At 40.5% G+C, this 22,802-nt stretch overlaps 1 protein-coding gene and 1 long non-coding RNA gene across 5 annotated transcripts in view; one reads left to right on the top strand and one right to left on the bottom strand.

The window, feature by feature from the left end:
- LOC308626905 overlaps positions 1-9,845 on the top strand; it is a 55,894-nt gene extending 46,049 nt beyond the window's left edge. The window contains exons 3-4 of one of the 3 annotated variants that reach the window (XR_014017319.1): positions 3,415-3,507; positions 7,701-9,845. This is a non-coding gene — a long non-coding RNA (uncharacterized lncRNA). Of the gene's footprint in view, positions 1-2,848; positions 2,936-3,414; positions 3,508-7,700 lie in introns of those variants that run through there. The other 2 variants (XR_014017320.1, XR_014017321.1) reach the window with 2 other exon arrangements.
- ATP8B1 (ATPase phospholipid transporting 8B1) overlaps positions 1-22,802 on the bottom strand; it is a 115,865-nt gene that overhangs the window by 1,876 nt on the left and 91,187 nt on the right. For both annotated transcript variants that reach the window (XM_081252463.1, XM_081252464.1), the window contains exons 16-27: positions 19,121-19,309; positions 17,266-17,378; positions 15,483-15,647; positions 14,623-14,734; positions 13,518-13,593; positions 11,056-11,188; positions 9,973-10,261; positions 5,823-6,046; positions 4,331-4,414; positions 3,326-3,571; positions 2,860-2,998; positions 996-1,126 (exon numbers count right to left, since the gene is read on the bottom strand). In XM_081252463.1, coding sequence (XP_081108589.1) covers positions 996-1,126; positions 2,860-2,998; positions 3,326-3,571; positions 4,331-4,414; positions 5,823-6,046; positions 9,973-10,261; positions 11,056-11,188; positions 13,518-13,593; positions 14,623-14,734; positions 15,483-15,647; positions 17,266-17,378; positions 19,121-19,309 — 1,901 coding nt within the window. The remainder of the gene's footprint in view (positions 1-995; positions 1,127-2,859; positions 2,999-3,325; positions 3,572-4,330; positions 4,415-5,822; positions 6,047-9,972; positions 10,262-11,055; positions 11,189-13,517; positions 13,594-14,622; positions 14,735-15,482; positions 15,648-17,265; positions 17,379-19,120; positions 19,310-22,802) is intronic.

Raw genomic sequence — 22,802 nt, forward strand, 5'->3', positions numbered from 1 at the left:
TCCTAAACTAGTGCTCTTTCCATTTCATAAATCAGACTGGTACAGGTTTAGAAAAGACTGTTAGCCTCCTTCTGGGTTGCTACCACACACCCTTGTCAGTGGAGGAGGGAAAGCTGGAGGATAGTGAAGGCTGCCTACCTAGCAGCTGTTCTCTCCTCCTTTCTGATGGAAATGGACTTTACTCAGGTACCATCCTCCTGCTTACAGCCACATTCCTCCATGTGGACCCCCCAGGGGTAGGACTGATTGACTTCCCTTGCTCTCTACTAGTCCAGGAATGGGCATGTGATCTCATTCTGGCTAATGAGACCTGAGGAAAGTGTGCTGGGCCCTTCCATAAAAAGTTGCCAGGCCAAAAAAAAAAAAAAAAAGTTGCCAGGCTCCTAAGGGAAAGCAACAGCATAATCAGTCTTTAATCTTCCCCTGGATATTGACATGTCAGGACGCATTGCCGGGAACTGCTGTAGCCATCTTTCAGCAGAGCGGGGAGATGGAAAAAAAACCCAGTTCTTTTTTGATAACATTAAGTTGCCCATCAGCTGAGCCTGAAACCTAATTATTATGTGAGTGGAGGTGATACATCATCACTGAACCATTTTGAGCCGTATCTTCCTATTACTTGTAGCTCACAGGATCCTGCTACAAGAGGATTTTTCATTTTCCTTTAAATGAAGAAAAACCCCAACCTGTGTATGCAGGGCAAAATATTAATAGTATAATTGCTAAATTGAGAGGATAGATATATGGGGGTTCATTATACTGTTTTCCTTTTGATATTTGGTAATTTTTGTAATAAAAAGCAAGCAAACAAAAATACCAATCCCAAAGGACTTATTTGCAAGGGGGAGTTAAAAAAAAAAAAGAGTAGTAGTCCTAAAAAATTTTCAGACCAAACTTCCCAAGAGCTTAGAATTTTGCAGGAAAGCTGCTTTGGAGAAATGCTTTGATTTCTGTGAGAGGCACTCAGAGTTAGGAGAAGACTATTTTTTCTATACCTTATCACTTTCTGATGGCCAAATGGTCATTGACAAGAATCGTATGGCAACAACAGGCAGCAAGCACACGGCAACAGTCAAGATGATGGTCAACCAAATATATGGCTGTCTCAGAGCATTTGAAGCTGTGCCTGGAAAAAGCACAGAGAATGAATCACAATGGTTTTCATCCCAAGGGGGGCATAGCTAATATTCCACAGTCCACAAATGGATTCTCTGTGGTGAGCTTTTACAACCAGATTGCCCTCCCGAAAACATCCCACCACTGCTCAAGGAATGAACATTTTAAAACCAGACTAAGCAAAGCAGAATTAGGCACGTAAATTCTTTGGAACAAGGCAAATGTATATAAGTGAACAAATAGCAAAAAAAGAAAGTACATTTGTTGACATTGCATTAATTAAAAATGGAAAAGTAGGATTTTTTCAGGAACTTAAAAAAGCACTTCCAATTTATAGTTTTGGTTTGAAACGCCACATATTTAACAACGGGCACTGCCATCTGTGGGATAAGCCTTATGCTGGGTGTTTTAGGTCATGCCATTTAATCATTTCTGAGAGAGGAGTATTGTCCTCTATCACATGAAGAAACTGAGTTGTGGAGAGTAAAAAAATTTGCCCAAGGTAACAGAACTAGCTATGGCAACTCCTGAATTAAAACCCATGTCCATCGGACTACAGCTAGGCTTTTACCACTGAATTAGGCTACTAGTTTTTATGTCAAAGGAAGTAACAATTCAATTCTGTAATACAACCAGGTGCAGGTGACCATATACTACTCAATTTTAAAACTAGAACCAAATTTCTCAATATTTTCTGTACTTACACTGTGAGTTTATAAAAATAATAGCATAAATGTGTATGGGTTTAAAACACATTCCCTATGGGAATGTTCTAAGTAAGTGGATACTAAAATTTTAAAACAGAGAGTCAGTAAACAAGAACACAGTCTTAAAAAAAAAAAATGAGCTCAATCCCAATAAGAAAAGGGTTACCATAGCAATTGTGTTAACAAACGAAGAAAAACCTAAAACCTAATCTTTTACAGGGAAATTAGTTTATGGGGAATTTTTTTCCACTGTGAATCCAAACTACCCTATGCATAATAAGATGTTCATAAATTCCAATTTATGCTATTTATAATATTTTTGATATTTATCATTTCATCCTAGCATTTGTCAATTTGTCATATATTTTATAATATTTTTGATATTTATCATTTCATCCTAGCGTTTGTCAATTTGTCATATATTTTATATAGCTGTAAACTTTTGTTTTCCATAAGTTTACTTATTGCTCTGTATATGTATTTCCGATGATGCAGTCCACTTTTAAGTTCTAGAATTCCATCATCTGGGATTCATAGTTTGTTTAGCTAATTTGATATTCTTAGGTCTTAGGGTTATTTCCAATTTTTAAAAGACAATTAGAAATGTTGTAGTGATGCAGTCTTTGTACAGATTACCTTTCCAAAATTTGGTGTGTTTCATCTTAGGGTATTTTCCCCATGTGGAAATACTGGACCAAAATGTACAAAAAAATTCATTACATATTTCTAGGTAGTGCTTTAGAAAGATTAAACGATTGTGCTACCAGCAATACATGTATTCCCAGTTTCCCAATAACCTACCAATATTAGGTTTTATGGAAGAAAAAAAGCACAATTATAGCTTAGTTATTTTAATTTGCTTTCCTCCCATCACGTTACCGCCCTTCCAACCCACCACCCCCAATTCTAGTCAGGACATTAATTTTCACTAGCAGTAATTTACACTTTATGTTTTTACTTACCCTGAAGTTATGTCAGAATCTAAATTAATGACATATTTCTATTTATTTACTTTTGGAATTTAGAAAATACCAACCTGTAAATTTAAATGCAGATGGGAAGAGAACATGTATTCCAGCACTATGAAGGTCAAATATGATGCCAAAATAAAGTGCAATGCTTCCAAAAATTGAAAAAGCATTCACAAAAGTCCAATAAGAAGTATCCAAGCCAATCTGTTGGGAAACCAGAGAAAAACAGAGCACTCATTTTGGGGAGTTAGCAAGAAATAAAGGATCTAAGGATTTTGAAAATAGTAGAATTCAGCAGTTTAAGCATGGTATGGCTTGAATACTGAACAATCAGAAGCTGTCTTTGGCTCAGGCAAGAAATAGGAAATATGTTTGGTATAAGGGATGAAAATAGCATCCATTCACATTTGCAAAGCAGCAGAGGCTCAGTTGGAGGAAGAATGGGAGCCAGGCGGATGTGCACGCTGGTCTACATACAGAAATGCACACAGTACCAACAGGTACTGAAAACAGTCGACTAAAGCCACATACCTGGAAATTGACTGTTATTACAAGAGCAGAGGCAATTGTGACAGCAAAAGATTGGTAGTCTGAGGGCGCCTCTCCATCCTGTCCCACAGTTTGCAGATAAGCTCCAAGAGGTATGAAGAAGAGGATCAATGATGTTAGAACCCCGTGCAACAAGCTTACGAAGAATCTCCTATAGTTGAATAGTAAGTCTCTTTGTCCCACCACGTATAACCCAGGGAAGCGGAGGCTTAGTTTGTCGCTCACATCCTTAAGGGGAAAACACAAGTAGAGTTGAGTGCTGTCCATTGGGATCAAAGAACTCAGAGACACGTCACCACCTCTATGTCGAAAAGAGTTGCAACTTGTTAAGTTCTAGGAAGGCAAAAACTAAACAAGATGATAAATCCTGAATAATTTCATTGTGCAGAGAGCATTGCTGTAGTCCACCATTATTTGATATTTAATTCTGAGACTAGGTAAAGTATTATTTTGCTACTTAAAGCAAATCAGTAATGTTTTTATAAAAGGGGAAGGAAGCCTATTTTTACCTTCTGAGAGAATATATTTTTTCTAATACTTTGGGAAAGCATTTTCACATACACATTGATGAATTAATTCCAAATTATTCCTTTTATTCTTGAAAGCAGTTTCTGTAAAAATTGCTACTAGATAGAATGCGGACTAATTTGGAAATTAAACCTGTAAGTTTGGGGAGGTGTTAAAATAATTTACTTTAAAGATGTGTAAGTTGTTGTTGTAGAGACATACTGCTAGGTATCTAACAAGAAACTCTTAGTGTCCAAAATGAGGGTAATAAACTCTTTTGTCAATGAATTCAACCCAGGCACAGAAATCCTCTTTTCTTACTATAAAACAAGCATAGCAGCTACTCTTGTTGCCTGACAGCAGAAATATAATAGGGTTTACTCAGAAAGAAGTGAAAACCAAAAGAATGCATTGAAATATTTGCTTTGAAACAGTCCCTCGGTCTGTCCAGCAGCGACCCTGTCAGTGCCAGGCTCCTACCTGGTCGAGCAGCCCCATGAGGAGGACGGGCAGGCTGGAGTACAGCACGTTGTAGAGGGTGATGAACCAGTCTTCGTACGCGGTCTGTGAGGAGATGACAGAGTCTGCGTGTCACCGATGAAGAAATATTGCCCACCTAGTTGACACGTGTGCATCTGCCCTCAAAGCTGGGGTGTCCCCAGGGAAAGTAAAGCCCCGCCGCCAGCTATGCCAGTAGCAGGCACGAGTTTGTTTTGATGGAATGGACAGGCTTTCCACAGGCAATAATCTTCCCTGTAAAATAAGTGGGGAAATAGACTCCGAAAAGTTTTTGGAAAAGGAGTCTGGTCTATTTGAAGAACGCTGGAAAACAAATCAGTGTTCATCGTCTTTTATATCCCTTTTATTAATGAATTAGATTACATACAACTGGTTCAAAAGCACGTAAGTACCGTTCAGATATACTTTTCTCTTGCCAGTCCAGCATCTCCATTTAAACATTTTATAAACCAGAATTTGAATATAAGAAAGATGCTTCTGAAAAGGAGCACACCCCAGCTGTGCACACCCCAGTCCTCAGTGGGGGATAGAGGAAATGGGCTTACTCAGCACCAACAGTGATATACCATCCTGCACAGAAACAGGAGGAAGGCCCCAACCTTGCTCAAAACCCCAAGACATCCTGGCCTCCAGTTTCTACACCTGGCCTCCTCTCATGCCAGTCGTCTGTAGCATAGCATCAGAGAAGTTTGGACAACCACAGGCACTGACTTAGGTTTTTTGCTAATGGTGTGTTTCTGCCATATCAACGATTTAACATTGTAGATATGCCCCCACTCCGATTTCAGCAAAAGGTCAAAATTAAAAAACCAACAATGGAGACATGATGTTAGCTCTATGATCACCCCAAATTTATATAATCCCCTCAGCCCCAATGTAATTTTATACTTAAATTTGAACAGTTTTTTCAAAGTTGAACAATTTGTTATCACTATTCTTTTTTTTTTTTTTTTGCTGTACGTGGGCCTCTCACTGTTGTGGCCTCTCCCACTGCGGAGCACAGGCTCCAGATGCACAGGCTCAGCGGCCATGGCTCACGGGCCCAGCCGCTCCGCTGCACGTGGGATCCTTCCAGACCGGGGCACGAACCCGTGTCCCCTGCATCGGCAGGCGGACCCCCAACCACTCTGCCACCAGGGAGGCCCTGTTATCACTATTCTTAATGGCAAGGTGACTTGGGAAAAAAAAAAAAAAATCTATGGTGAAGGCAAAGACACATAAACAAAAGCCAACAGACCAGGAACAAATCCTACCTTTTTAAAGGCAAAATAAAATATGTTTAAAGCACCAGAAACATTTTAGAAGCTTCATAAACTTAATCTGTACCTCAGCTGTTAAGAGAGAGCACCAAAACTACAAATATGGAGGGGGAATAAAATGTTTTTCAGACATAGTTTTATTCATGTAAGAGAAGAGCTCTACTCATTTAATAATAATGATGATGGTATATTACCTGTGCAGAGTACCCGTTGAAGAAGGAGTACCAGAAATGAACCAAAGTAAATGCAAAGTTTTTATAAAAGAAGTATCGTAGGAACTTGCACATCCTTATGTAAGACCACCTGCCGTGCACCAACAGCAGTCTCTGCAAGTATCTGAACTGTGCAAAGGAATAGTCACTTGACATGACGGCTTGCATGCCTTCTTGTCCACTTATTCCAACACCAATGTGGGCAGCTATGGCGGGGGGGAGAAGATAACTGTGAATCATAAGCTTATTTTAAGGCAAAACATTGAGATGATAAAAATGTTTCCATAGCAATACAAAAAACCCCTCAAATTTATGAAACAATAAATGTGAAAACTGTTGCTCACCATCCCCCACCCCCAGCTTCTGAACTCAGAAGTACGAGTTGCTAAACAGAGCACGTGGTTGGGCCTCCATAAATATTTGTGAAAGGATCTCAAATGGGTAATGAATTCCATTTGGATTATCTGCCCAGCTCATAAGCCATCCTTCCCACCCAAAGGGTGAGCCCCAGGCACCCATGTGTACCGTGTATCCCTGCCTCCCTGGCCACAGCTGAGTCAGCCATGGGCAGATACATAATCTATGGTAGATACTACGAATTGGCTCTCCTTCGTTCTAGAACTTTCGTTCTAATTGGAGAGGTGGGAAAGCAAATAAAAACCCTACATTGCTTAGACTCCCTTGCAGCTAGGTTCTCTTTGTGAATTAAGTTCCACCTGTTTGGACCTGCTTGTGACTTGGAAGCAGAAGCAAATTGGAGCCCAGCATCCCTTCCCTTTTTGGCATTTCTGCAGCAGAATTCATATCCATTCTCCAGCTGCCCAGATGTTGATAAACAACTGCAAGGGCTTCTCAGTTGGAAAGCTCTTCAGAGGAGCCTCAAAGCTAGAAGCTCCTCTGGTGAGTGACCCAGACTTGCAGACACAGCCTAGAACCTACTTCTTCAGTTCATCCAGAATTTTCATGAGCACCTGGTCCCCTATATTAATCACTTCCTGCTTAAAGTACCTAAAGGGATCTGTTTCCCTCAGTCTCTCTTGGTATTTTGGAATTAGGATTTGGGTGTGTTTGTGTTTGGAATTTTAACATGTAAATTTTTGAGTTGTGGGATGGATATACCTCTTTCTGAGGGGCAGAGAAATAAAGTCGTCTAGAGAAAGGATGAGAGAGAAGGGCAGATATTGGGTTCCTGGTGCAGCTTCAGGTCCTGGTTCTAGCATATTCCTGAGGCCCGGCTTCTTGAGCAGCATGAGACATATTTGTAACTTTTAAAATAGGTTTCTTTTCGTCTTAAGCTAACTTGAATTGTTCTCCAATACATGCAACCAAAAGTGTTTCAACTTAGATACTGTTAAACTTTCAAAGGCTTATGCATGGCCCACTGAGACCTCAAGACACACAGTTGTTTTGAGGGGGGGGAGGTTTCCAGAATGGATAAAAAGGAGAGTCCCAATTTTATCCATCCTCCCAATAGTCATTAAATCACATGTTCCACTTAGAGAATTATGAGTTTTATCTAGGTCTTAAAAGTCATGGAAGTGAGATCACTTTAAGAACATGTGTTGCAGAATACAACCTATTATTACTCAGACCCTGAGAAGTGTCTGCCAGCTCAGCAGTCTCCAACTAAAAGAAGCTCCACAACTCCTGCCCCACTTGCAGAATACAAGGTCTGGCATTAACATAGTGACTTGTCCAAAACCTAAGTTTTTAATAACACTTTGCAATTCTGTAAAATAGAATTAACTGCATCTCAATCAATACTTATAACCTCTTTATACACATAAATAGTTCTTAATGACCAGTTATGGTTGCCAAACTGTTCTTTCCTACCAAACCATGGCCTTCTTTTCTGAACAGATAACAGGGAAATGTTGAGATTCTGTCAGAGACAAGGAAGAGGAGCCACCGCCCCAGGCCCTGACATCCAGTCCAGCCTCTGCCGAGCAGACCAAGGACAGTATGTGAAGTGAACACTGCCACAGTTTACAGAGTGACTCAAGGCAACTGAACAGATGTACTTTATCAGGCCACACTGCTTTTTGTTTGTATTTTCCTAAAATCTAAACATAGGCACCTAGACTTCCCTGCAGTTGCCAACGTGGTTTCAATTGCCTGTCCGGTAGGCCACTTCATCATTCCCTAACTAGCTGATCGCTTCCTCTTGCCTCTCTAATGCCACCTGTTCATTCTCAGAATTTAGACCAAGGAAAATAACACCCACCAGCCATCTTCAGGCACAAGGGGGAGAGAGGGCAGTATCCGAGGGTCCTTGGAACCTTGCTAGCGGCAGACCATGGTGGGCTCCGGTTCCCTCCACTTCTGCTAGACTACACCACTAACCATGAAACATGTTAGCAAATGGTCAGATTTGTTGGACACTTAAATTTCACTGTACTTCTTTATAAACAACAAACAGTTTCTTTCGGTTCATTGTTCTTGATGTAGGTAAAAGATGACAGTTTTCACAAAGTTCAAAAAGGCACTTAATACTTGGGTTAAGCTACTGAGTTCCAAGGAGACCTGAGCTGCTTTGATTTTCATCCCAAATGGATGTCTCCTACATTATATATAAAAATGTGTATCACATAACAGAGCTTAATAAAATTCTGAAAACAACTTAAGAAAAAAGTCTCTAGGAGGTTATCTATGCCAACTTTGTGTGATCCCTTTTGCTATCAGTTGGTGAACTCAGAGGAACAAGAGTTTTCAAGTCTCAGTCACATAATCGGTAAATCTGAAAGGGAATCAATCCCCCTTTCCCGACATCTAGAAGTCTTCATTATAACTGAAGAAAAATAATGTTTGAGTCACTTGCCCTTTTGGCACAGTCATTTATGTTAAAAGGTACATAATGGAAAATAAACTAGAGCTGGCTACAGAGGAAGGAAATAGATCTAACTCAGAGCAAGAATCGCCATTTGCATGGCAGGATGAACATGTGCAAAAAACACAGTGGAAAGGAATTAAACTGGCCGTGGCCACAGACATAAACATGAAGAAGTGAGAAGACGTACATTATATAGCTGACTCCTTTTGAGGAAGATAAAGTTGGAATATTCTTAGTATATATCAAGGAGGAGAAGGAAGAGACTCTAAGGAAAGAAAGAGAAGAGTTACGAAACAGGCTGAATTAAAAGTCTAGTTATACATATAATGCATTTAAGCTACCCGGCACCACAGGACATGTGTATACATGCCATGGATAGTTCATCTTAAGAAAAATACTACAAAGCTAGAGGTGACATCAGAGATAATTTTCTTGTTCTCAAATGAGAAAACTGAGGCCTGAGCATGAGCCCAGGGTGACACAGCATGCTGGCATTAGGATGAGGACAAGTATTCAGAGCTCATTAGTTTGGGCATTTTCATTACAAGATACTCCTGTATAAGTAATACAGGGAGAAAAAGGACCAGGATTCAGACATATTGATGAGGGTTTGGTTCCATATGCTTTTAATACCAGCAGAATTGTATTTCTGCAGTGACAGGACTCAGTCCATCAATTTGGGGGTACCTAGGGTCCTCCAACCAGCAAAATGACCTTGGGAGGTCAGAAGAATGTTGAGGCCATGTCAGAGCTGTGCTTCAATGTTACACTGAGCTCACACTAGGTCACCTAAGGGTGAAGTTCAACAGATTTACCAAAGGCAAGAAGAAAGCCCCAGAAAACAATGCTCAGGTGTGGGAGAATAATATTCCCAAAACAAATAACAAAGAGAGTTCAATAATTTATGCCAAGCTCAGCAGGAATTTTTGCAAAACATTAAATAGCAGGGTTCTTAATAAACCCTGAAGAAATAAGGGAGGAGAAGCAGCAGGAGCAAACACAAAACCAAATCCAAACATACGTAAAAGAAGGAAACAAAAAAGGATAAGTTCACCCACACAGAGCTCATCTTCGACTTGGCACTCTTTGTATAGAATAGTCATACCTGTGCTCTCCTACTGAGTGGACTGTAAGCTTCCTGAGGGCAGGGTCACAGGTGTAGTTACCACAGTTAAGTGCCTTTATTAAAGGTCTGCTTCATGAAAGCCCAAGCAATGAAATCAGAAAAAAAACTACCCCAAAAATGTTCCTGCCATTTCCTCTCTACCAATTCAGGTGGCACTGGCCATGTGCGAGACTCACTTTTGATCATGTTGACATCATTGGCCCCGTCTCCAATGGCGAGCGTGATGGCTTTCTTGTACCTCTTCACCAGGTCCACCACCATGGCCTTCTGCTTGGGGGTGACCCGGCAGCAGATGACTGCACTGCACTCACAGGCCAGGTCAACAAAGTTCTGCTGCTGCTGCTCTTTTTTAGCTTCCATCCTCCTCTTACTTTGTGTCCGCATTCGTCTTTCTTCTTCTGTCCTGGGGAACTTCAGTTTCAAAATCTTACTTCTCTTGGTCTTTTTCTCAAGAAGAATTTCATTCTGTGAAAATCAGAAAGGGAAAGGATTCTAACCATTTGGGGTTTAATAACAAGAGTACCATTCCGGGCTTCCCTGGGGTGGTGTAGTGGTTAAGAATCCGCCTGCCAATGCAGGGGACATGGGTTCAAGCCCTGGTCCGGGAAGGTCCCACATGCCGCAGAGCAACTAAGCCTGTGCGCCACAACTACTGAGCCTGCGCTCTAGAGCCCGTGAGCCACAACTCCTGAGCCTGCGGGCCATGACTACTGAAGACTGCGCACCTAGAGCCCGTGCTCTGCAACAAGAGAAGCCACCGCGATAAGAAGCCTGCACGCCGCAACGAAGAGTAGCCCCTGCTTGCCACAGCTAGAGAAAACCCACGCACAGCGACAAAGACCCAACGCAGCCCAAAATAAATAAATAAATAAATATATATATATATATATATATTTTTAAGTACCATTCCCAAGACTTTAATCATCTGAAGGATAATTCTTGGGTTGTATCATTGATGATATTGTTCCGATTATAAAATATTTACTATAAAAATATAGAAAAATTTAAAATATACAAAGAAGAAAATTTTAAATTTAAATTAATTATCAACTAGTTGATAAACTGGTAATCACCACTGCCACCAGTTTGAATCATATTATATGTATCATATAATATTAACTCTCAGACTTGGGAAATTGCACTTGATTTATAGGCGAAGAGATTTTTAGGTTGGTAATTAATACGACAGACCATCTAAAATTGGTCCAGAATGACCTGCTTTAGTTTGAGCCAAAGGGAGAGACACGAACGATACATACCAGCCAAGAGCCAGTGATGATTAAGGCACGGTTTCCACCAGATGGAAAAAAAGGTTCGTGCACTTGGGGTACAAATTTTGCATAGACTCCACTTCGGTTCCTCTGGTTTTCCATCCTTGTATGAAGAAGAGCACTGGGGGGAAAATTTAAGTGTTTAAAAGTACAAGACCATTGGGCTCCCCTGGTGGCGCAGTGGTTGAGAGTCCGCCTGCCGATGCAGAGGACACGGGTTCGTGCTCCGGTCTGGGAGGATCCCACATGCCGCGGAGCGGCTGGGCCCGTGAGCCATGGCCGCTGAGCCTGCGCGTCCGGAGCCTGTGCTCCGCAACGGGAGAGGCCACAACAGTGAGAGGCCCGCGTACAGCAAAAAAAAAAAAAAAAAAAGTACAAGACCATGAACAGGCCCTTGACTGTGAGACAATTTTGATATATAATCTTTTAAAAATTGTGGTAAAAAACACATAACATAGAATTTATCATCTTCACTATTTCTCAGTATACAGTTCAGTAGTATTAAGTATATTCATATCACCAACCTCCAGAACTTTTCCATCTTTGAAAATGAAACTCTATACCTATTAACTAACAACTCCCCATTCCTCCCCTCCCCCCAGCTCCTGGTAATCACCACTCTGCTTTCTGTTTCTATGAATTTGATGACTCTAGGTAACTCATAGAATGGAATCGTATGTGTCTTTTTGTGATTGGCCTATTTCACTTAATACTATCTTATTTCACTGTTCTCAAGGTTTACTCACGTTGTAGCATATGTCAGAATTTTATTCCTTTTTAAGGGTGAATAATATTCCATTGTATGGATATACCACATTTTATTTATCCATTCATCTGTCAGTGGACACTTGGGTTGCTTCCACTTCTTGGCTATTGTGAATAATGCCGCTATGGACATGGGTGGACAAATATCTATTCAAGTCCCTGCTTTTAATTCTTTTGGATATATATCCAGAAGTGGGATGGCTGGATCATATGATAATTCTATTTTTAATTTTTTTGAGGTACCACCATACTGTTTTCCATAGTGACTGCACCATTTAATATTCCCACCAACAGTGCACAGGGTTCAAATTTTTCCACATACTTGCCCAGACTTGTTATTTTCTGTGTTTCTTAAATAGTAGCCATCCGTGTGAGGTGAAATTATGGTGTTAATTTGTATTTCTCTAATGCTAAGTGATGTTGAGCATTATTTCATATGTTTATTGACCATTTGTATGTCCTCTTTGGAGAAATGTCTATTCAAGTCCTTTGCCCATTTTTTAATTAAGTGGCATATAATCTTACTAAGTCTTGATTCCTCCACCATGGAGGCACCATGTTCATGGTACTTCATTACTTGCCAAAGGCAGCTAAAGGAAGATACAGTTGAAAATGTGTTCACAAGCAACAGAAGGAGGGCAATCTTGATCTGAATTCTAATACACAGGGGTGAACCCTCGTGTATTACCAACAGTGACCACTGTTGGGCAGAAAAAAACTTATTTCCACATAAAGTTATATCTGCTTTTGAGATATTCTCAGTGCTTTATATCAACAAATTATTGAGAAGACCACATGTAACTCACTCATGTGATAGAAAAATGAGTCGTGGAATTTTGGAGTAAAAGGGACTGTAAATATCCAATCTCTTCATGTTACAAATAAGGAAATCAAGCCCGAGAGAGAGAGCGTGATTTGCCTGCAGCGAGTTGATGGGAAAACTGCAATGAGGACTCAGGACTCCGAACTCTCAGCCAGAGTTTTCCTCGTTACACACATGGAGCCTTTATTCTTCACCTTTAAGAACAGGTTTCTCAACCTTGGCACTATTGACGTCTTGGGCCAATTAATTCCTTGTTGCGTGTGGCTGTCTATTGTATTGTAGGGTGTTCAGCAGCATCCCTGGCCTCTACCCCCTGGAAGCCAGGAGCACCCCCCTCCTTCCCCACTGTGACAGTCAAAGATGTCTCCAGACATTGCCACATGTTCCCCGGAAGGCAAAGTCCCCACCTCCCCTACCCCAGTTGAAAACCACTGCACTAGAAGATTAGGTATTTATTATTCACTTTCCACATTAATTCTCATTTTCAAGTTGAAAATAAGGAGTGATCAAGACAAATCACTAAAGGCTGAAAGAGAAAAAATATGTATGTAATTCATACTAAATAGTGGTGTCTCAAGCCCACTTCCTTTTTCAGCAGACAAGCACTGAGTGCTTCCAAGGACTACAGAAAAACGGCCCCTGAAAGGGCAAACAAGGCCCCAGGTTTTCCTACAACATAAGGTCGAAACATGGTAAATTGGAGCTGCCTGTTGTTTCCTTGCTTCATTTAAACTTGAGGAAACTGTGCCAACTGACACATTCTAGCTCCCATTTCTCTGTATCTGCTGTGTCTACTGGGTCTAGTCTTGCTTTTATAAAAATGAGACATGACATATTCTCATACTGCAGGCCCTTTACTCACCTGATATCTTCCCCATAGCAGATAGTGGTATCTTCAGTAAGAAGTTCACAGGCAAATCCTATATTTTCAGCAGTTTCTGCAACAGAAAAAAGTTAAGTCATATGTCATTCCTACTGAATTTAATAATGGACTTTAGTAATGATATTTTTTCAATTAATGAAATAACCAGATTCAATCAAATATGTTGTTTTTCTGTAGCAATGTCTAGAAATCACATAAAGAAAAAAATCCCTTTCTCTGTAATAAAGTAAATGTAATAAGTCAAAGTCTGGTTGAGATGTTTTCAATAATAAAATGTGCTATATATCAAATACATAAACCGTTATTTAATAAATCAATGCTGATTGAAATACTGAACACATTTAGTTCATGTGGTTTAATCATTCTGTTATAGGGGAGAAGGATAACCATTTCCATAAGCCCTCACATGGGGCTCCTACTGGAGATTTTTCCCCTCTTCCACCACCATTATTTGTTTAAGGTCAGGACTTAATCCCTTAGCTTATCAAAGTGTGTAACCCATCAACTATGTCAATCAGAGTAAGAGATGTGATCTAGTTTCCCATGGGAGGCTTCTGAAGTAAAGAATCAATACAAACAACTTGTTGAGCTCTAAATTTAAAAATGAAAATCTTCCCTTGGGTATAAAATTTTCATTATTTTCAAGCAGTAAAAGGGTATAAAATGTTCATTATTTTCAAGCAGTAAAAGGGGCAGGAAAACAAAAGTTGTTCAGTATTTTGTACTGTTCTACTCTATGCCCAACAGGTGCCAAAGTGCTGGGGACGACAGAAAAGACCAGAGTATAGCAGCCCAGTATAGCAGCCCACATCTGGTGGGAGAGAGAAGACTAAACACAATCAGGAACACACGACAAAGAGCTCAATTTTAAGGAGTAAACTCTGCTACTGAGGGAGCTTCGGGAAGGATGCGGTCAGGATGGGCTGGAATAACAGAGAAGGATTTCTTAGGGAAAGAGTCTCTGTCCCAAAGAAATAGACAGTGTTTGTACAGGATGGAAAGTTTGAGGTCACCTTGAGCAAGGGAAACAGGAGCTGTGAATATTTGTGAATTAACAGATATGCTTCCCTGCAAACTAAATTACCCTTTTTGTCTCCAGTAAGCACCCAGATCTTAATGTCAGCTTTTGCAAGTTTTGAAATGGTTTCTGGGACTCCATCTTGTAGCTTGTCTTCAATAGCTGTTGCTCCCAATAGCTGAAATGTGCATTAAAAGAAAGGAATTAGCAAATAAGCCAAAAATGTTCTGTAATTGCAGTTTGCCAAACTGTAAAAAGAAGGACTAAATACACCCCAGTTGGTGCTCTATTGGGGCCGGTGGCCAGCATTAACTGGGAAGGCTGTCATGTGTCACACTCATCAAAAACCAAACAGCCAAAAACTTTTTTCTTAAAGTAATTCACCAAGACAAAAATATAAGTACAAATCAAAGACAATAAAAATATACTTTCATTGTGTGTATACTACTTTACATGGACACAAGCCAGTTTCTCTTGCTAAAAGTCAATACTGACTATTCACTGAACATTTCCTTTTAATATAAACACTAAAGGCAGTAAGTGTTAAACTTTAAAAAGTCTCTTTAACAAATGGTATATTTTCTCATTTCAAGATTTTGCAGAATATAAATCTCAGTAATTCTCACAATGTAATAAGTATATGCTGGCTTGTTACTGTATACAAATCATAATGAATTTTAATAAGTGATATAAAAATAACAATCAGAATCTCATAGTGTTTTCTGTCATTTGGTTTCTCCTAATGGCCACTCCTATTTTGCTTGCTGAACAAAAGAAATTCAAGTGACCTAGTTCCACTGTACCAATTTCAAATACTGAAGTTGGAATTATCTTTCAAGCATGAGATCAAAACTGTAATAAAACTTAATAAAATTTCCAATTCTGTTTGGAATATCAAGGAGAAAGTTACAAAGGTTAAGACTCACAATTAAGTCTTTTTCAATCTCCTCATATACTTTATCCAGAGCTTCATCCCGGTTGGTTGAGGCTACACTTGCAGCCATAAACTTTTTATTCCATTCTTCAAATTCTTTTTCTTCAATTTCCTTATAGCAAAGGCACAGGGTTCTAAGAGTCTCACCTGCAAAGGTCTGTTTAAAAGACAATCCATTCACCCAAAGAATAGTTAATTTTATGTAATTCAAGATCAAGTTTGAAATCTTACTTTGAAATAATACAATAAGAGAATTTTAAAAGACTGTGAAAGATGGATTCTGTACACATACATTCCATAGAGGAGATTAAACAAATACTTTGTTTTTCTAAGTATTCTCAGTATCTTAGGAATATATTTGTAGTTCCCAAATTAGTTCAAGGGAAAAGCATATCTTTCTTCTAAATCAAGTCATGAGAATTAAAAAAACCCTTTTTCTCTTAACTAAGAAAATAACAGACCAAGGAAGCTGCCTTGGGGTATGATGATTTTGTAAACCTGACCTGACTCCTTTATAATTTGTTTCTACAAACTGTTACAAGTCCAATCAACTATGAACTCTCAACCAAGCATTATTCCCTCAAACCATTTCTGAAATACATGAGCCACTGTTAAAGCTGAGATAAAACATTTTAATGAGTCTGGAAAATTTAATCATGGTGAACAGATTTAAGCCATTTTAAATAGCTTAAATATGAACCAGTAAAAATGTTCCGTTACTTCACAATCACATCTTGTCTAGCCAAAAATGGCAGAACTGGTTCACCCAACTGAGGGTCTGTTGTCAAAGACTCTTTGCAAGGTTCTGCGTGTATGTGATTAGACTGCCTTTGTTCATCTCCTCATGAGAAATTATCCAGTGTAACTGCTTCAGTAACATTTACAACCTTAAAATGTGACCCCACTTACTAAACATATTCATCAGGCTTCTTTCTGAAGGACCTTTGGCCCCCAAACTCAGACCCGTCAAGTGAAGGGAAGAAAAAAACCCTTTATTAAGCACCTACTAAGTGCTAGGGGCTGTGCAAGATGGTTTTCATCCACGAGGCTTTGCACCAACCCTCCATGGTAGGAATTATCCCCTTCCTCTTCCACACGGGCAATTAATGATTCATCTGAGACATCAACCATTTCCCCCCAGAGGGCACGAAACAAGTAAAGAGGCAGAACTGGGACACCACATCTGACAGATATGCTCCATACTTCACTGCCATCACTGTATATATAGGCAAAACAATATAAGGGTTGGTAGGCAATTCTATCTAAAAGAGAAATTTCCAGAAGCCTTCTGAATAACTGCAATATCACTGGACCAAGTACATAGTCCCCTAAAATAGCAGGTTTGAAGTAATGAAGACCAAACTGATTCTCTAACAAAGATATCAGAACTTGATTATCCAGTGCACTGCTTTGTCATGCCCTATCATACATGAATGCTTTCTTTCCTTCACTGGACACTAGGACGTTGGAATTCTTGGAGACTACGGCACAGGATGGTTATGTAGCTTGCTCGAGTTCACCAGAAGAAAGACCAGTGTTTCTCCTGGATCAGTCCTGCAGATACTGCTGACCTGGATGCTGGGAAGTGGTAGCAAGGTCATTTCCTAGGAAGTCAGCGTCAGGGACAGAACATATTCCTACTTCGGTGCTCTTTCCACTCAACTACACCAAGACAATAGGTCAACGGTTAACACAGAGCTTTCGTTGCAGCTTAAGAGATAGTACCAGAAAATAAGTTTGGAATCTGTGGCATAAAGAGTGGAAGTGAGACTTACATCCAGGGCATCCTGTGTCTCTTGTTTCATAGGAGTCGTTCGATGTAACCGTTCATAAATTACAGTGTCGGCACCTTTACAATAAAGCCTGATATTGCCTTCTAGGGTTCTTACTAGTAGCAAGGGAAGGAAAAGCAAATAGTAAAGTTAATGTTTGATTTCTTAAAAGAAAAGTACATTCATGAAGTTAATTTGAAGTGTTACAGTGCTAAACATTCATAATTAGTTTAAAATCAGCAATGTACTGAGAAAAATGGTCTCAACAACGTTGGTAAGCCACTGTCTACATAGAACGTAATAGTGAAATAAATATGAAAAGATTCCTTCAGTCAGCTCCGTTTTCCATAGCCTTGCTTATTCTTTCAGCAAATATTCACTGACTCCCTACTATGTGCTAGCTTCTTCCATAGAGCCTTTTTTGTCCATGCCAGCCAGTGGGAATCTTTCTTACCTATAAACCCACAACACTTAACTGCCTTTAATACTGGGACCAAAACACGCTCCTTGTGACCATTTTCTTGGCGTTTTTGATCTCTGCAGTAATTTAATTGTATTACGTGTCTCATCAGTAACTAGATTTTAAGTTCTCTAAGGTAGATGCCAGGCGTGATAATCAGCCCAGATCAGTGCTGGGTACGCAGAAAGCACTCAGGAAAATGAGCCTAATCAGAGTTCAGGAGGCAGTTAAACCTATATATCTTTTTGGTTAAAAAGTCAATCTCATGGTGGAAAAGCTTATAGATATCACTTAACCCAGTGACCCAAGCTGATGTGACCAGCAATCACAGGCCTTCTGATGTGATGTGCTGGGAAAGACACGGCACCGATCTACGTACCCCTCCTGCCAACAGTGCGTCATCTGAACCTAATCATGAGGGAACATCAGACAAACCCAAACTGAGGGACTCTCGACAAAATAATAGGCCTGGGCTTTTCAAAAATGTCAGTGTATGAAAGATCAAAAACAGGTTCTGGAACTCTTCTAGAATAAAGGAGACCAGAGTAACAATCACCGAATGCAATGTGGAATATTAGGTGGGGTCCTGAATCAGAAAGAGAATTCCTGGTAAAATTCGAAAACGTTCTGTACAGATAATAATACTGTAATGTTAAATTTTCTGAGTCTGATCAGTGTACTGTATATAAAAATAAGTGAAGGTTCCCGATCTTAGGAAATACCTACTTAAGTGTTTGGGGGAAAGGGGCATGAGATCTGCAATTGACTCTCAAATGGCTGAGAAAACAAGAACTTGTAAATGATAATGACAAAGGATTTGTGACCAGTGCTAACAATGGTGGATATGGAAGAAAATACAAGAGTTCTTTCAAGTGTTCTTGCAATTTTTCTGTAAGTTTGAAATTAACGTCAAAAATATGAACTTGAAACACTCCAATATTATGAAGTGATCATTGTCTCCACTTGGCTGCCTGGGCTGGAGGTATGATTTTGATTCATAAGCACAGCCTCGCTTTTCTCAGAACTCCTCTCCTGCTACACTCTCCCTTCCCTGATGTCCCTCAAGCCTCCAGCAGAAGTGCTCAGAGTGACTCACGATATAAAAGCTCATGTTGTGGGTCTACCACCCACAGTGCTGCCACCCCAATTCCACAGCTGGCAGCCCACATCTTTGAAGATACCCCAACATCTGCAAGATTCAGATCTACTGCATTTGTCCCTTTGAGTGATGGACATGGTGTAGAATGAAGAAAGAAAACACTAGTTTGGACAAGCCTGCAGAAATCCTCCGGGAGCCAAGTTTATCACTGCCTAGTTTATCCTGGTGTCGCTAAATAAAATGTGTGAAAGGCAGCATCTCCATGAGCCATTCACAGACGTACCCTGAGGGCGACCTACCAATTATAGACATTCGCTTCCGGTCACTGTTGAAGTCTAACATCGCGAGAACATTGTAGGTCCTCTCAGTGCCCAACTCACTGATGGTGATCGTGTTCTGGGTCCTGGTGAGGAAGGCAAAACCGAAGTTCCTGGCGGCGCTTACCAGAGCACCTTCGTCAGGAGAGGCCGCCTGGTAGTTGAGCTGACCTAGCAAGCAAGGCAGGAGAGAAAACCGGAAAAGCTGAGCTCACCACCAAGAGTTCACCAGTGCAGTTCACGTGCTGGGTGAGGATGTATGGTTACCCCTCAGTACCAGCAGGGGACTGATTCCAGGAGCACCCGCAGGCAAATTCTATGGATGCTCTAGTCCCTTATAAAATGGCAGACTACAGCAGATACAGCTGGTGTTCCACATCTGCGGGCACAGAGGACCAACTGTATTGCAAAGCCCAAAACAGCCTCAAGAAAACAAGTCACTGATTTTTAAGGAGTATGCCAACATTAATTTTAAAGTTTTTCAAAGGTAAACTTTTATTTCTAATCATAAACAGTGATATAAACTAGAAGTAAAAAACAAAAAAATCTGGCCAAGAATAGGGGGAAAAAAATCTCATAATCCCACCATCCAGAGGAAAAACAACACTATTGACATTCTGTTATCATTTCTTCCAGTCCTTTTGGAAATGCCTATTTCTGTAGTAGTTTCCATCATGTTAAATATACATTTACATCCTGATTATTTTAACATTGTATTTTGAGCATGTTATCATAGCTTTAAAAAAGTCTTTCTATGTATTATTTTAAAGGAATGTAACCTGTGAATGTAACATGTGACCATTTTCCTATTACCGGCACTTAGTTCCTTCCCCCAATTTTTTTACTCTAAAAAATAACATTGTGGACTTCCCTGGTGGCGCAGTGGTTGGGAATCTGCCTGCCAATGCAGGGGACATGGGTTCCATCTCTGGTCCGGGAAGATCCCACATGCCACGGAGCAACTAAGCCCGCATGCCACAACTACTGAGTCTGCGTGCCACAACTGCTGAAGCCCGCTCACCTAGAGCCCGTGCTACGCAACAAGAGAAGCCACCGCAATGAGAAGCCCGCGCACCACTGCGAGGAGTGGCCCCCGCTCACCACAACTACAGAAAGCCCGCGTACAGCAACCAAGACCCAACAAGGCCATAAATAAATAAGTAAACAAACAAACAAAAAATTGCCTTCTCTCAAACCACTAAAAAAAGTTTTAAAAATAAATAAATAATAAAAAAACACTGTAATAAGCATTTTGTATGTGTATAAAGGTTTTTCTGACTCTATTTTCTAAGGATAGCTTCCTAGTCGTGAAAATACTGGGGTAAAGAATATTGACAATTTTTAAACCTGTTGGCACATATTTTACTCCTTTTCTAAAAGGGTTGTACCAGGTTATCTTCCCTCTAGAAGAGTGTGCTTTCTTCACCTTAGCTATATTCTCATAATTTAAAAAAGTCTCAAAATGTATCAATCTGTTCAATATCTTGATATTTGAAAGTTATATAATGGGAAACTGCCTTTATTTCACAACTAAATTGCAACAATAGGAGTAAATCTCACAATGTTGAGTGGAGAAGCCAGACACCAAGTACAAACCACATAATTCCATTTACACGAACCGCAAAGCAGACAAAGCTAACCCACACTATTCGAAGTCAGGACAGTAGTCACCCCTGGACGGGCAGTGACTGAAAGGGAACATAAAAGGGATGTCTAGGGGATGGGAAATGTTCTTTTTGTAAAAATCTGGGTACTCATGACGAGGGAGTATTCAACCTGTGAAAACGAGCTATACGCTTGTCTCTGTACACATGTTGTACCTCAGTAAAAAATTAAAAGAAAAAAAAGCTCCGCCTATCCAAGAGTTTCTATTTTTCTACTCTTAGTTCTTCCAACTTAAAGTAGAATGAAAAGTATTTCTATAGTCAGATGAATTTCCACAGGAAAAGGCATTTCGTTTTCCACCATGGTAATGATCAGGATGCACCCATAGATGGATGGGCAGCTCTTTACCCCATCCGTCTATGGGGAGGGGGCGGATGCCCCAGGGTGCACAGCTGTAGGTAGAGCTAAACGCCCGGTCCCTACCCTACTCCCTTCACATACATGCTCAGGTGGTTCACTCTAAGTCAATATTAATCACTCCCAAATAGTAATTAAAGATGACTGTTAGGTTGGTCTCTCTCCATCTGTTCACCCAGAAAGTCATACACCAGAAGTTACGAATGTACTTGCCAAATCCAGCCATTCTACAAACACACACATACCAGAGGGTAAAATATTTAACCAGAGCTAAACAAGCAGCAGTGAGAACACAGTCCCCTCCCTTCAGCAAGTTTCACTGGCAGGGATATATTGCATCATACTGAAGGCAAACTTACTTCCAACAGAAAAAAAAGGAACAAAATGATAAAAGGTGGTAAAGTTCCCATGAGTAAGACAATCATATCTGGAGAGAACACTGATATTTTTATCATTAAAAGAAAATCCTTCCATTTTGTTCTAGTAATGGAATCACAGAATTGCAGACTAATAGAGACAGGAGGAACTTCAGAGACCTGGTCCAAACTCCAACTTTATGTTTGCAGGAGGAAACCTGGACTAAAAATTAACCTCCTGAAACCTCTTCTGCAGAAAACTCTTTATTTACCACACGCTCAGACACAACCAAAGAGACTTTCTTTTCTTTTACAGACTAATTTGTGGATCACGGAACTGATGCAAAAAAAAAAGATGCTGAAACAACAAACCCCACCTCTCATTATCCTGATTCCATAGCTTCCTCTGGTTGATAATCTTCTAGTCACCAGTCTTGAAACAAGTTACGTCTCAAATTGACTATCCCCCCCCGCCAATTTGTTAACTTTCTCATCCTTCCCAAAGACTCCACGCTAACCCAGGTCCTCAGTTTCCTCACCCATCTCGTGTGTCCCGGCTCCAAACTCCTAAAAACTCAGCTCTCTAATCATAATCTCATGGTGCATCCCAACTTAAAGGGCTTCAGGTAAAGAAAATGCCCCCAAGCCTTTTGAACGCTTCTCTCCCATGGCCTCTGCAGGAGGCAGGAGGCTATGATGGCCCCAAGGTGTGTCTCCCCACCTCGTGTACACATACACTTTCTCCCAGTGACTCAAGCAAACTCTAACCAAGGTATTTCTGGGAAGGGATTTTATTGATATAATTCAGGTCCAGATCGGGGTTGACCTTCAGATAAGGAGATTATCTGGGTGTTCCCAACCTAACTGGGTCAGTCCTCAAAAGGGACGGGGCTCTTCCTGGGGAGAGAGATTTGAAGCATGAAAGGGGTTTGATGGAAGGGAGATTCTCCACTGCTGGCTTTGAAGACAGGGGGAACCACGTGGCAAGGAAGGAGGGAGGCCCTGGGAGCAGAAAGAAGCCCTAGCTGACAGCAAGGAAATGGAGACCTCAGTCCTACAACCACACAGAACTGAATCCTGCTCTCAGCTTGCAAGACGATGCTGATCTCCAGTTGAAAACGTGGCCTGACCTTGATTCTAGGGAGATTCTTAGCAGAGAACCCAGTCACGCCGTGTGCCCAGACTGCTGACCTAAAGAACTGTGAGCTAATGAATGGGTGATTTAAGCCTCTGACTTGTGGTGATCCACTACAGAGCAAAAGAAAACCAATGCAGCTTCTCCACAC

Source organism: Mesoplodon bidens (assembly GCF_964165515.1).
Source record: "Mesoplodon bidens genome assembly, chromosome: 13".
Classification (NCBI taxonomy): domain Eukaryota; kingdom Metazoa; phylum Chordata; class Mammalia; order Artiodactyla; family Ziphiidae; genus Mesoplodon; species Mesoplodon bidens.